The following is a 15915-nucleotide window of genomic DNA, read 5'->3' as shown; positions in this document are numbered from 1 at the left end:
TGTTTAAGAAATTCACAATTTTAATGGAATTGAAAGAATTAATTAAATATAAATAATTTCTTTTAATTTTACCTCCAGATACTGGCATGTTGCTATGTATTTTTAGCCAGAATAGTTAAGGAAATTCCAAAAAAATATGTAGATATTATAAACCCTGCCTTATAAATCATTATTGCCTACACAATTGGTGTAACAATATTTGAAAAAGATTCAAAATTATTTATTAATTTCATTCAATGATTTTTTTTCATACATCTTTTCATTTATTTTAATACATAATTCTTTTTATCGTTACTCTTAACTTCCTAGTGGGAAGTTACTGTAATGGTCAAATTTTGACATTTCTCCATGTTTTAAGGTCTTTATAGTCGAATGCTATTGTTTAAGAAGGATATTCGTGTGTGAATATGTACATATGTATGTTCGTTCGTTATCAATTTTCGTCTCGTGTTTCATTCAATGCATGATTATGTAACTTGAACCTGATTAAATTTTGCTTTAGTTATTATAATCATTATTAATTATTATAAATAATTAATAATAATTGAAATCGGTTAAACTGTTTGTAATAGATGAAAAAATTTAAAACATGAAAGAAAAACTACCGATTTCCTTTCATGTTTTAAATTTGCCTGTTTTGTACTTAATACTGGAAAATTAGTCGTGCAAGTCTGCCGGGTCGTACTTAGATTGTTTTCTATTGTTGAAATAAGTAACTCTTCTAATTGATTTCAATTAAATGATTACTATTTAATAAGTACCAACAAAATAAGCTGGCTCAATCCATGTGTAAGATTAGCAAGTACGTGCTTTAAAGAAATTTAATTACCCTACCAAAGGCCAAAAATAAAATTTAAAAAATGCTCTTATAGTCGTATATTGATCCGAAATGATTTTTGCATATATTTCTATATTCAACATTTTATTCGGAATCTTTACGATTCAATTTAAAAATGTATATAAATACAAGTTATAATAATCTTAAATTATATCTTATTAAATCAAAAAAATTTCCAAGTCCACAAATTTATTTTGGTCTTATTTTTTATTTAAATAAATAATAACTGCTACATGTATTTGAATTGAATGTCATATTATATACTACGTATGAAAAATAATCTTTTTAATTCAAATAATTGAATTGAAATAATCTTTGTCTCTTGACATTATTCTAGATGAAGCTTTTGTTGAAAGCTGATTCCATTACAAAATCAATCAAGTTTAGAAATATTTACTCTAATTTGGCACACATTAAAGACAAGAAACTCACTGATAATAACTGGATTTTATACATGCTATATCAAGTTTTATATCATTTGCCAATAAATTCAATACCACTAAACATTATTTTTCAAAAATATGTATAAAAATTTAGGCTCTGATAAAAATTTTCAATCTATTTTACAAGTATTGTGACAAATGATTATTTTCTTTTTTAATTAATTACATGATCTGTATCAATTATACTAGCACATTTCTCTTACTTAGTTACACTAAATAATTGACAAATTACCTAAAATTGTTGAATTTGTTTGAGCACTTGATTTTTAGAATAACGTATTCTCAGTTTAACTTTTAGAATATGGAGGGAATGAGTTTATCATATACAAAAAAGTAAAAATTACTTTATATTAGTGTAAAACATCGTTTACAGGTTTTACTGCTGTTTCTAAATCATGAATTTTTTGTCTTTTGTTAATTATTTGGTCTTTGCTCGGATTATCCCATAACTGTCTTTGTCCAGAACCGAATATGATATAAAATGTGGCACATACTATATAAATCACTGCAGAAATGATAAAAACTATTTGCCATTTACGATGTGTTACCTGAAAAATAATTAATAAAAGATATAAATAAACATTTATTTATTAAATACACACTATACACTATTGAACTCTTCTTTAATTTACCTGTCCGTCAATAATATAACCTGCCACAATAGGAGCAAGAAGTCCAGCAAGATTAGCAAGACAATTAGTAAATGACATCAGAACGCCTGCGAAACGTGGTGAAATATCAAGATGATTGACTTTAAATCCTGAGTAAATCCCGCCATTTAATCCAACTCCAATAGTTAATAAGGCAACGGTTAATAGTGGATCACAGCCAGTGTATGAAGCTATTATTAAAGTGATAGCTGGTCCATATTGACCTACGGTATTGATAATCTTTCTCGTTGATGTATGGGTGAACTTCCCTGATGATATCATCCAATCAGCTACATGAGATATCAACATTGAAAAGATCCACATTGCCAGATACGGAAGTGCAGAAACTATCCCATTCTAAAAAAAAATTTATACATTATATAATTAATTAGCATGGATATTTCATAACTATAGACATGTTTTTTAAAAATAACTTATTGTATAGAAAAAAAACCTATCTCGGGGTGATGAAACTAGAAGTTTATTTTGATTCTATCATGTTTTTTAAGAAACTTCAAATAAAAATTAAAAATATTTAACAAACTTTGCTAGTGGAAAATTATTGCATAACTAACTTAAAACAAAACTAAATAAATATATCAGTAAGTGCAGTTAATTGTTGAAGTAAGAACATGCAAAAAATATTCAAAATTAATATATTCTGAAATAATAAAATCGTTAAACTGTCAACCTATTTAGCAGAATTTTTGAACAAAATAATTATTTAACTAAATAAATTATTTAATTGGATTATTTTAGAACATTTTTGAGTTTTGAATTTAAGAGTAATTAATTGTAAACAAAAAATATTTTGTTCTATTATTGAAAGAAACAATTTTCATAATATTTTTCCAAAAAGTCTACTCACAGTTTTAATATTGAAATGCAATATTTGCTTCATGTATGTTGGTAGCTCCGTCATTAAGGTTTCATACCCATAATTTTGACCCATATGGGCTATCAAAATAGCCCAAAATGGTAATGAAGTCATAATAGATTTCCATGGTACTGGAGGAGACTGTAAATGTTTAAGAACGACATTTATGTAAAACAGATATTCTAACTTAATTTCAAAAGATTTTTGTAAATAAAAAGTCTTATTATTACAGATGATCCCGCACTACCCCACAGTGCACTGAGGATATATTTTTTTTCATTTTCACTGATACTCGGATGTTGTTCAGGATCCTCGTAGACCCAAAGTAGAAACGCAATGCACCAAATCGTCCCAACTGCTCCGAAAACATAAAATATTGACGGCCATCCACCAGCAAAACCATACGTAGACAACAGTCCACTTAACGGCATTGAAATTACTGTTCCAAATTGAGCTCCTGTAAAAAAAAAAAGGTTTGAATAAAAAATAACCGGCTATAAACAAGAAAAAAGTGTTAGGAGAAAATTTTCAACTATAAAAGTGTTATTTATTTTTCAATATAATACTTTATTTATTGATTATGAATTGCATAATTATATATTGGCTAGTAAAATTTCGAATAAAAATTTACGATCGAATTAGATGTTAGTTAAATTATGAAAAGACGTAAAAAAATATTAATAGTGTATTATTTTTCTAGTGATAATGAACTGTCATAAAAAGCCTTCCTTGCGTCAATTGACTTATCACTGACAGTTCTATTTATATTATTTCAATTACACATTTATCTAACTCAGACTATTTTTTATGAATTTAAGATACAACTATTTTATTGTTAAATAAATAAAAAACTCATTATTTAATATTTTACCTGCATAGACAAAAGCGCCCATCCTACTCCTTTCGTTGGGTGGAATCCACTTTGCCAGCATTGCATGTGTACATGGCACAATTGGACCCTGTAATAGGGATAATCCATTCCTAGGGAGAGGAAATACACCCGAACAATCAAAAGACGTTCACACTCAGTTTATTTTATCGAATATTTCATCTAAGTTACATTAATATTACGTGAATAGAAAGATGCCGACTAATTATTATTTTCAAGTTCAATGATAATGAGACAAAATTAGGTTCATGAATTTGAGAGAGACGATGTATTCCCATCGTTATTAATATTCTTTACAATTTTTTTTCTTTCATACATCTCTCAACCCGTTTATTATGTAAGATTACTTTTTATGTGAATTATCGCTTACCTCACCTAGGCCTTGAATAAATCGTACAGCTATAAGCCAATAAAAACCCCAATCAGCTGAAACTGGTACTAATAAACCAAACAGTGAGTTTATTAACATTCCAATACCAAGAAAATATTTAGAACCATAGCGTTTTGCGAGAATTCCAAATGGTATTTGAGTTATGACGTATCCATAAAAAAAAGAACTCAATAAATAGCCTTGATGCGTTGAACGCCATACATAAGGCCCGTCTGTAGACTAAAATGATTATCAATTATTAAAATGTAAAAGAAATTAATTTATATTAAAGATACATACTTATGTATTAGTATAACAACATATTGATAAATATGTTACAGCAAATATCATAGTAATAACATATATTATATTTGAAAATTTTTGTTAAACGTGCTTTTAATTGATAAGTTACTCATTTTGGAATTTCATGGATAAATTGTTTGTTAAATTAATATAATCAATCATTATTCTTGCCTGTGGCTAAATAAAAAAATCAAATGAAATTTATCATTAATTACATAAATGTAATTGCACGATTTTGTTTTTCGTGGATAAAAAATTTCCACTTTTTTATAACATCTATATACTGAAAACCTTAATCGTAATTTCATTAGATAAGATATAATTATTGAACAACAATGATATGTAGTATTTAAAATTATGATTCATTCAATTTATAATGTAGATAACTACGATTGCTGTAAGTTTTATTCTCAATAATCACTTTTACCTAAAATTACTGAGATTATGAGCAGTAATGATAAGAACTATTACTGAATTTTGTGATTTCATACAAAATTTAGTAAATATGTTTACTATTCAACGTAAATATAACGTAAATACGTTAACAAAAAGATTTAACAGTTATTTTGTCATTCATTTAAATGTAAATTTAATCATTAATAAACAGATATGTATTTTTATTCAATGAATGTAATACATATTTGTAAATCTTTATTAAAATTTATTTTTCAAATCATGTAATCATGTATGATTGTCGGAAAAGGCTATCGAGAATAAATATTAAAACGTACTAAAGAAAAAAGATAAAAATATTTACATTATCTTGTTCATTGATGTTTTCAGCGATAATTCCTGGACATTCATTTGTCGATGGTTCATGTGTATCATCTTTTATCGCTGTATGATTTACCATTGCAACAATAGCAACCGACATATTAGTCCTCATCACATAAGCATTCGCCATTCCCAAAAACAACATAAATGTCACAAAGTATCGTGATCCAAATCGTGCTGTAATCAAATAAATATAATTATTCATTTTTACAAATAATAATCAAATATTTTTGTATTTAATTCCACCATGCTAAAGAATAGAAGCTTAAAATGAAGGAAAATTCAACTTTTAGAAATTTGTTTCATGGTAATACAATAAATTGATTAATGAAATAAAAAGTTACTTAATACATTAACTAATCAGTAAGTAATAATATTTAGTACCAAGAATTCATGTATGTGTTCAATAAAATTACTCCATCAATTGAATAAAATAGATGAATGATTGAAGCAGCATTATGATCAATAAGAATTTTCAAGACTTTAATCAAATTTTGATACATCAATAATGATTTTGAAATAAACTTTCATTTGGAATTTCAATATTTATTTATTTTTACAATTGATTTATTTTTAAAATCATTTTCTTCCAACAACGTAATAAAGAGATCACATGACTAATCTAAAAGTGTATTATTACTTAAATTGGTATTGAAGTTTTAATGAATAATCATGCCACTTGCATGTGTATTAATATAAACCTGTAGGAAGTATATTATTTAAAACAAAAATTTTTTTTAAATATTAGATAAAAAAAATTTCAAATTCAAAATGAAATTTCACTAATGATCGTTGTTATTATATTAGGATTTAAGAAAAATTCTTAAATATCCTCATTTGCTATAAGACAACCTTTAACTAATGGGTAGTAGATAACAAGTTTCATTTTTAAGCAATCCCAGATGTTATCTTAATATTTATACATTTTCAAGAAATAGAAAACCTCGTTTGTAATATGTATATATATATAGATATATACATTATATATAATAAACTCAAAACCAATCTTTTGCAATATTCTCATAACATGTATTACTAATTATTATTTGAAATTTCATAGTAAGCAAATGTTGCACTTTAACATTCCATAGAAAAATTTATTTCCATGATCATAATCAACCTTATGCCTCATGGTCAACAAGAAAGTCATTTGAAAGATAAATATTAAATAGGAATAGACTTGTTAAATGAATAAAATATACATAACTCTTCAGATAAACTAAATAGAAAATAAGTTTTGGAAAATAGTAAAAATGTATATATTGTTGAATATTCTTCAATATAATATTACATTATCATTATTGATTTACATTGTAATCATTTATACTTTTTGTATCAATTTATTTATGACCTTGAAATAAACAACAGTCATTCTCACAACAGATTTTATTTTAAATTTTCGATTGAAAGTGAGAAACACTGTTATGTATGTAAATGAGTGTATGTGGACGTACATGTGAGTACTTCGCGACCCGAAATAACTTTTTCTAATAAAAACTTATCTTATGTCGTCATAGATTTTTATTAACTTTTAAAAGGAAATAGTTTTCTGAACTTCATGTATCAAGTATAAAGGGCATCAACATTGGTTATTTTAATTTTATGTATAAATTATTTATTGCACGTGTAGGCAATTATCTACGATGATGATTTTATTTTGCGAAAGATTTAAAACTATTCACATATATATTTTTCATTGTTTTTGTTTATCTAAATATAATAACCTAAAATTTATTTGTAAGGTTATATAAAAATATTAGAATGTATTTTGCGATTTACCTTTTTTCCTGCATTTTGTATCTGTTTCACTAAATTCCGATTGTTCCCATACCAACACGTGGCCATTTTTTCCTCGGTTTTCACCCATTAGTTCAGGAAATATTTTCACTGTTATTTTATTTATTATTATTTGTTAGATTAAATAGTTAAATAGATTTATCTAATTCATTAAATAACACATAATCATTGAATGAACAGAAATTTACTATATAAATTTTCCAAAAGTAAGTAACGATTGAGAAACAAAAATAAGGAATAGTTAAACGCAACCGTTCACTGTTGACTACAGAATGATGACGGAGGCTCTTGCGTGCACCAAGCCCACTCACAATTTCACGTTGTATTGGTATAAACCGATAACGATAATTTATCTGACATTCGTCATTATGTTGTCATGGGCAATACTTAATTTCAAGTATTCAAGACTAATACTATAATATTTACTAATCATTTTTTATGTATGTGAATAAACATATATGTGCATGCATATTCATATATGAATTTCACACAAAAATTTATGGGGAATTTTATTCACACATATACTATAGAAGAGTTATTTTTAAAAAAAAATTTTTTTCTTTTCATTTAATAAATCAATTTATACGTGAACATGGACCATGTATTTAAAAGAATAATGAAAACAATATCGCCTGATAAAATAAAATATAAATCATTAAATGAAAACAATTAAATTAATTTAATTGTCTACAATGAAATTGTTAAAAGAGGGGGTAAATACTATAAACACTTCATATAATTTGTGATACAAACATAGGGTATTTTGTATGCTTGATTGTTCAATGAATTTAGTGAGAGAAATAACTCAATGTAAAATGACTAGAGGGCACTAGTTTGAGTCGCTAGATTTAGCGCTGTTACCATTTCGTGGCAAAATAAACAAGTTGTATTCGAACTGAAATGACGTCGGTAAAGAGGAAATCATACATAAATGATAATTTTTGAGAATTTCGAAATTTTTGCAATCAACAGAGTTCTTGGGGCACCAGAAATTTTTAATTTTTTTAAAAGAAATATGTTACAATCGTAAAAGTCAGTCGATTTTCTTCTCCTTCCGCTTTGCTTGAAATTTTTGTACAACCTTCTCATGGTAGATGTCATTATTTAAACTATTTTAAAATATCATTTCAATATTATTAATTAAATTTAATTTAACATGAATCAATTTCATTAAAATCATTAACTCAGCTGAGAAGCCACTAGGGAACTAAAGAATTTAAGTGCCAGGAATATATTTGAAGAAATTCGAGCCTAGTTCATTAACGTCTTTGAAGGAACTTTACCGATCCAGAGGGAAGAGATCAAAAGGAGTACAGCAAGAGTACGGACAATTGTCATCGAGAAAAGTGAAGCACCGAGCAGTAAGTACAGAAAGTTAGGATATATTGTATAAAAGAAATTATATGGTAATTGAATGCATAAGTGTAGAGCGCGTGTGTGATAGTAACAAAGAATCTTGGTGGGGCAACCGGACAAATCTCGTTAGATTGTGCTAGAAATGTTAATTGGTAAATTTATAAGTTTTATGGGAAGTTAACTGAATTTTATGGATAAATCGAGTTGCCTTAAAAGAACTAAATAGACAAACCAACACCTATTCCTAAAATGGTCATTGAAGTATTTGTTATTCATTAAATTTTTAGATTCCTCCGTATTTTACAAAAGGGCAGATTGAGGACTGCCTGACGCCCATTAAGAAAAATTACAGGGTTTTCAAGACATTGACGAGGGTTGTTAAGCTGGCCTAGGGTATATTTTGGCCTTTCAGCTGTGCTGATTAAGGCCAGAGATTTGGCCCGGCCAAAACTTTGAATAAGTAGACTATGAAAGGATTGAGTTAAAGGTACTTTACACCACAATAATTTTTTCTAAGCTAAATCGAATGTCTCGGATTAAATTTCCCGACTGGACAAAATCCGACTATGGTTTGTCTAAAGATCACTAATGATTGGAGGGTCTCTTTATGTAATAATGCGTATCGATACAGGGTTTTTGCGGTTTTCATGTATCTTCGTGCAAATGCAATACCGTAGTTAGGGCGTAAATCGGCTTAAGCCAAATTTAGACGCAATCTGATGGACTATGTGTGGAATGGTCGATCAATTAGGTAGGGTCCAGTGGAATTAGGAGCCATTAGTACTATAACAGAGCACTAGCTTATCCATTGCCACATGAACATACTAAGGTGCATAGAAAAGACTGTGTTAGTGGTGATGGAAGGCGAAGAAGATCGTTTTTTATATGACTGGGGACTGTTTGGGACTTAGAAGATCGATGCAACGGTGATTAGGACCTTGAAAAACCAATGGGCCTATCCTTGTAGATGTCGGGACAGCTAAGCTTCTGAAGTTATACAGTTAAGCTAGGTTGAACCTGCTTAAAACTGCATAAGGCGGTCCACCTTTACTGAGTGATTAATTTCAGCACAATGGTTCTTTCGGCTCAGCACTCGAGAGCGACTTGAATGAATTCTTGATACTAACAATAATTCCAAAAAAAAGTCGGATAATATCATAGTAGTCGATATGTTGGATAAATTTTCTTATGTATTCAATTTAGTTTACTATGAAAAATTATTAAATCTGTATGTATTAATAAATATATTACCAACATAAACATTCAACCAAAAAGTTCTATGTCATGTCTACACGTGAATATCATGAGATTGGCCGAATAGTTTTCAGATTATAGTCCAGTAACGGTGCAATTTTATTAGCGAATTTGACCTCCCTTTTTGAAGCGAAATTATTTTCATGTAAAATTGCACGAGGATTCTGCAAAAACTATTTGCAGGCAAAATGGAAGGTTAAATTCTCTAATACCCCTATTTTTAATTGCACCGTTACTGGACTATTATAGATAATACCTACTGCATGATAAGTTCTTTAAAAGATAAGTTTTATTGCTATTTTTTTAATAATGTTAATACTTTTCCATAAAATAAATAAGAACGAATGAATAAAATTTCTAATTACTAAATTATATGCAACCTTGTACTCACTAGTCTAACTAATAAAATTGACTAGTTCAACCAGTAAACTATAATTTTATAAGTTCAATCAGTGGAGTTTCACTGTTTCTTAAGATAATTATAGCGTTACTCAGCAATGATTCAAATCGTGAATATTTACTTGGAATTAGTAAAGAGTTACTAATCCTTTTTTAGAGCGAAGTACAACAAATGAAAGCTTATTTTTGGACGGCGAATATCAAAGACTGCTATTACTCATCCGGCTATAATAGTATCATATTCTTTTTAGCAATATTAATTTTTTTTGCTTTTTTTATATGTAAAATTATCGAATTTAAATTGCACGCAAACAATCGAATATAAATCATAACAGACTAAAACATACTTTTAATTTTTTAATACCGTTGCAACACTGAAATGATACAATATGGATAACACGATGTAGTCAATTCCATCACATTATGTATAGACAGGTTCAACGACTCTTGATTGAAGTCTTTACTTCTAATCTCTAATATGACATAAAAATTCATGAAAGATTTAAAATATGACATAACATGATTGGTTCAATTTTTTGAAAGAGTAATAATGCATCATTTTTTGTATAATATTGTTAGTGTTTTTATTTGAACAAAGCTTTTTATTAACAAAAAATAGCAGAAATATTTTTGATCATTGATGATATAAAATTGTGGAAAACAGTCATCATAGAAGGAAGATAGACTTTATAATTATGTTGACATAGAGGTGACATCATATGAAACTTGAGCAGGAAATATGTATTTAATGTTACAATCAAAATAGATATAATTCTTTTTCGCCTATTTTTTAATGATACTACAGTAGACACGAATACAAACATAAATATTAACTCTACAAAATTGTAATTTGTAACATTTATTCGTGTTAAATTTTATGCAGATTGGTTTTTAAAACTTTTAAGAGGATTTAACAATAGTATTTTCGAATTGATTAAGCTGATTAGATGTCGTAACGGTCATTTAACAGAACTGATTTATATCATGAATGACATTATATGGACATTTTTATCCATAAACCAAAAGTTTCATTAAGTTTGTTCAGTAAATGACGTACTTTTTTTAAATTTCCAACCTTACAAATAATTATTATTATTAAACACGTGTTGAGGAATGTTTAGATCACCATATTTAAAAATATTCGTATTATGATTACCAAGTATATAATTACATAAATTATATATTATTAAAAATCTGAATTAACTACGAATGAGAAAAAATAAATAAATTGACACTTTTAACACAATAAAGATAAACAAGCTATGGAATATTATAGGCTAAATGTAGACATTGATATTTTGTCAACATTTTTCATATTTGTTGATAAAGAGTAAATATTAATATTCATAGTTTACTTTAAAATCAATTTGCTTTTTAATTTTCCGATAACTATTTTGCATTCACAACAATAACTGTTTATTTAAAGTGACTGAGTTACTTACATGTCGAATCAACAACTTCAATGTCAAACACTTCTGATTTTCTCATGTCGACTTTATTAACGGACTCACTTTCAGGGATCATGTTAAATTCACTTCTTGATTTAAATAATTTTATAATTGTCTTTTATGTTATTCAAAAATATTAATTTAAAACTGTCAGTATTGATTGAAATTGACAGAAAATGTCATCCAACACAGCGTATAATCATCGCTGTGACACGAATAAAAAGCCACTAGTAAAATAAACGGTTTCCTTCATCGACACCTTATACACTTAACCAATCTTAAGTAATCCCCCTCTACTCGCGATACGCACATTATGACGTACGTACACACACATATACTTTTGTAAGTAGTCTATATTGGAAAATTTACATCATTATTATTATGATTCATTGAAAAAATATACATTTGCAACATTTGTGCTATATATTTCATGAAATGTATAACAATTAGAATATTGTAAATTAAATTCTATTGTTTTAACGTAACAACAAATAATAATCATCGCTGGTTTATAAATTTATACATTTTTTATTTAATATATTTTTTTTGTTAATTTGTAGTATATGAAACATTAAAAATTCATTGTAAACTATAAAAAAAAATCATTTAAACTTAAAATTTACGCTTATCAGAATAATCTCCTTTTTATCAGTGTCGAGACAATGTCAAACCGATTATATCTTTCACGTGATTTACAATTAATAAGCATTTGAATTAATAACTTGAAATTTTGTAGAAATACTCCAACACATAATTCTCTTTATTATACCGCAGATGGTGAAGTATTTATTATCAATATTATCTGTTTAAATTTAAAAATTTTCTAAAAAAAAAATTTAAACAATTACACTTTCTTGAGAAATTCTTGATAAATCTAAATTATAATTAGTCTCATGTGTTTTTGAATAAATTTATGGTAATTTATAATGGAAAAAATTACCAGGTATAGCAAAGTAATCACAAAATATTTCCAGTACGATATGGAAAATTTGCATTCGTTGAGATGATTTCCACTACAAGTAAAGTAAATTTAAGTAAGCTAACTGATAATTTCGAGAATGTGTAAATATAAAAATTTATATACCACCGAGTAGAAAATATTTTATTTCCAATATGCTCCGAAAACATTCACCTACGTAGTGATTTCGATTTTATTTCATAATTATTTTTTTTTAATATTTGTCTTTCTATACAGTCTGGTGAATGTAGCCTTTAAAGCCAAGATTTTTCAGCATAACTAAAAAGTTACATTGACTGGATTTATATATGAAGCATTATAAGATTATTTAGTATTATACTTAATGAAATAATTATAGTGGATATTGTCATAAAATTTTCGAAGTTTTTCTGAAAATATCTTTATAATACTTAAAGACAGACTCGAAAGTTATCTTTGCTTATAATCATTTTTATCTAAATTCATTATCATTAATCGCTTACTATACTTAAATACGAGTTTAATTGAAGAGAAATATTCAATTAAAAATATAGATCATTCTTCCTCTCTATAAAATAATTATTTTTATCAAATTTGAAATTATCATTTATGTTGTAGATGTAATTATTATTATTGTTATGTTTTCAGGATATTTCGATAAATATTGATAAACCTCAACATTATTTTTATATATTTTTTAAATTAAACGAAAATCATATTAAATAATAGTTTGCAGCAAAATCTCATGTGATTGTCTTTCAATACAACGATAAATCTTTTGATACTTCGGTACATAAAGTCATTCTCTTGGCAAGGTTTATCCATAACAAAAAAATTAAACATCGACAATAAGTCCGTGTGTTTAATACCAAATTTTTTTTCTACCACATTTTTACTAATGCTAACAATAGTACAAATTAATTCATAGTGTGCTTCCAGATACGAAAACTGATTGTACGGTAAGGTAGCTGAGTAATGCCACATTTATTCAGAGAAAGTCGATAGCACACCAACTCGGTTAACCTCAATTACACAGTATTTATCAATTTATCAACATCCTCAATTTATTATTTTCGATACAATTTAGTATGTATAGTGATACTTATCTCTACATTTATCCTAATAAGATGAGGTTATTGTCTCAATTGTCGCTCATAAACCTATTGTCACTCATTAAATTTTAGAATAATTTTTTATCGTAAACAAAATACATCATTATAACTCTTTGATAATTCAATACTTGTGTAATCATGAAAAAAGGATGATAAATATATCAACAAAATAATATTCTTTAACTGCAAAATTAAATTTACCGAGAGGAAATAGGTTTATAGCCGACAATTGGAACATTGACCTTAGTTTTACAGTCCATCAGTAGAGAGGCTTAGCACAAAAAAGAGTGAAATTCAAATTTAACTCGATTAAGTATTATATGCAAATAATTTAAAATCAATTAATAACAGATATTCCATTCATTAAGTAAAAAAATATTAAATTTGTGTACAAAGAATAATGTTCAGTACTCAATTTTTCTTTAAGTTTGATTTACTGAAATGGACAGCATTATTATTACGTATTATTTACTGAAAAGATACAGTAATTGTTTAATGCACGTCATAGAACTTGTTGATGTCTTCTGAAAATTTGATTCTGTGTTGAGATCACCAACATGTCCACAATGTCATTGCCTATTTTTGATTTTAGAATAAAAACGCTCTTTTTTGATCTTTCTGCTTTCGTTTTATAATATTGAACATCTTCATTCTTTAGTTCTATTTGAAACTCCAATTTAAGGAGCTTTTTTTAAAGCATAACTAAATCTGTATTTTGGGTTGAATTCCTGAGAATTTTGAAATGGAGCTGAATTACTTGGCTACGGTTTGTTTCTTTCTGCCATTGTGGACATTTTTTTGATCTGCAATAAACATTTAATAATCATAGAGAACTTCTTTTACGTGCGGTATCTAGAGAAAGTATCATTACAAACACAGAATTAAATTTTCAGAAGACATCAAAAAGTCTATGACTTGCGTAGGTAATTATATATGCATGTTACACGCAGAGAAATGTATAGTAAAAATTACTCTAACTTTACCCTAAAAATTACTATGCAGTTTAGTAATTTTAACAATGTGCACAGTTAGTTTTACTATGTGTATAGTAATTTGTACCCTCACCCTACAATGTCACCAAATTACTATAAAATTCAGGGTAATTTTTACTATACATTTCTCTGCGTGTAGTTTCGTCGTACCTAAACTACTGCGGCAACCGAGGAATTTTAAGAAGTTTTTTTAAATAATGCATTCAAAAAATTGATTTCAAACAAAGTTTGAGAGTGATAGTGACGTATAGGCAGAGCAAGCGCTGCGTAAATGATACTGTCTTCCGGTTTTTCAGCAATCTTCATTTAGGATCAACGTTATGTCCATCTTCACACCTTAACGTCATGCATGAGCTGAGAATTAGAGGCGCTACTCCAAGTTGTGTATCCTATAGCAATACGAGACCATGATGACATTATCAACAAAGCCAATCAATGTCGTCTACTCCAGAAGTTGTAATTCAAGAAGTCTATCATACATTACATTCTGTAGAAAAAAAGCCGTAGCACCAAGCCTTGTGAGACCTCTGCCGTCACCTTATATTTAGCGCCGTTCTCCATTTCATATAATATGGCTCAATCTTTGCAGATATTCTGTTATATGATGTATAAAAAAGACAGAAATTCAGTACGCGTAACGTATAAAACGCTTTGATTTATCGTGACAATATGTACTTTAGTTTTCGTAACAGAAAGTTTTTACACATTTATTGTTAGTATTCGTTAGTACTGTACATGTCTTATCTATAATGTATAGTGAGAAGTACGTTGTCGTACGTGAAATACATTTACCCGAACACTGATGAAAAAGCACGACTGTTGAAGAATAAATTTATTCAAAGGAGTGCTAGGAAAAAATTTTATGCAGTACATGGAGAGAAGTTTAATGGCTCATCTGCTATGCAACTCAAGTAATTGAAAAAACAACCATTGTTCAAACAACATTTACTGCAAAACATGATAGATTTCACCAACAGCTTTTATCAAAATCATAATTACTCTAGTAACCAGTGTAAGGTAATTACTTTAAGTACTATCCGCGATTTTGTTTGATATTTTCATCAAGAATGATTTTGCTTCAATAATCCATAAAATATAGTAATACTGCCAAAAACTTGTTTTACTTTTATTTTGAAATAACTTTATCTTGCAGAATTAAAATTGATTCTTTGGTTCAATTAATACCACATCATTTTACAGAACTAGTGGCATTGATCGTTTACAAGATCGAGTTCGTTTAATTTATATAATAGATTAGAAAGATTACTATCAACATACACTGAGGATATTTTTTTTTTCATTTTCACTGATTCTCGGATGTTGTTCAGGATCTTCGTAAACCCAAAGTAGAAACGTAATACACCAAATAGTGATTTTTAGTATCCTTAAAAATTAAAAAAAAAAATAATAACAAATGTTTTTGAACTTACAATTAGATTAACAGCAATACAATTTCTTGAGTCAAACAGTTTATGC

General features: G+C 27.5%; 1 protein-coding gene across 2 annotated transcripts; it reads right to left on the bottom strand.

The window, feature by feature from the left end:
- Positions 1-1026: 1026 nt before the first annotated feature.
- On the bottom strand, positions 1027-11643 carry LOC118070661 (putative inorganic phosphate cotransporter). Of its 2 annotated transcripts, none has more exons than XM_035089401.1 (8): positions 6924-7355; positions 5128-5321; positions 4068-4307; positions 3680-3767; positions 3039-3265; positions 2800-2949; positions 1914-2288; positions 1027-1829 (listed from the first exon to the last, which is right to left on the bottom strand). In XM_035089401.1, exons 1-8 carry the CDS (start codon positions 7009-7011, stop codon positions 1632-1634), a joined length of 1560 nt encoding a protein of 519 aa, XP_034945292.1. In that variant the 5' UTR covers positions 7012-7355; the 3' UTR covers positions 1027-1631. The 2 variants fall into 2 exon arrangements, with proteins under 2 accessions (XP_034945292.1, XP_034945293.1); XM_035089402.1 differs by lacking the exon at positions 6924-7355 and adding an exon at positions 11393-11643 and having other exon boundaries at positions 1632-1829.
- Positions 11644-15915: the final 4272 nt, after the last annotated feature.

This window comes from Chelonus insularis, unplaced genomic scaffold (assembly GCF_013357705.1).
Source record: "Chelonus insularis isolate UGA/USDA-ARS -01 unplaced genomic scaffold, ASM1335770v1 contig_66_pilon, whole genome shotgun sequence".
Classification (NCBI taxonomy): domain Eukaryota; kingdom Metazoa; phylum Arthropoda; class Insecta; order Hymenoptera; family Braconidae; genus Chelonus; species Chelonus insularis.
Note: the sequence above shows the minus strand (reverse complement) of the source record. Positions and strands in the feature narration are given on the sequence as shown.

Excerpts from the sequence above, each read along its gene's own strand:
- LOC118070661 (XM_035089401.1), bottom strand. The coding sequence starts at position 7,011 with ATGGGTGAAAACCGAGGAAAAAATGGCCACGTGTTGGTATGGGAACAA. Across the intron at positions 3,768-4,067 it reads TTATTCAAGGCCTAGGTGAG|GGTCCAATTGTGCCATGTAC; the intron begins GTAAGCGATAAT and ends TCCCTATTACAG. Across the intron at positions 3,266-3,679 it reads GGGCGCTTTTGTCTATGCAG|GAGCTCAATTTGGAACAGTA; the intron begins GTAAAATATTAA and ends TTTTTTTTACAG.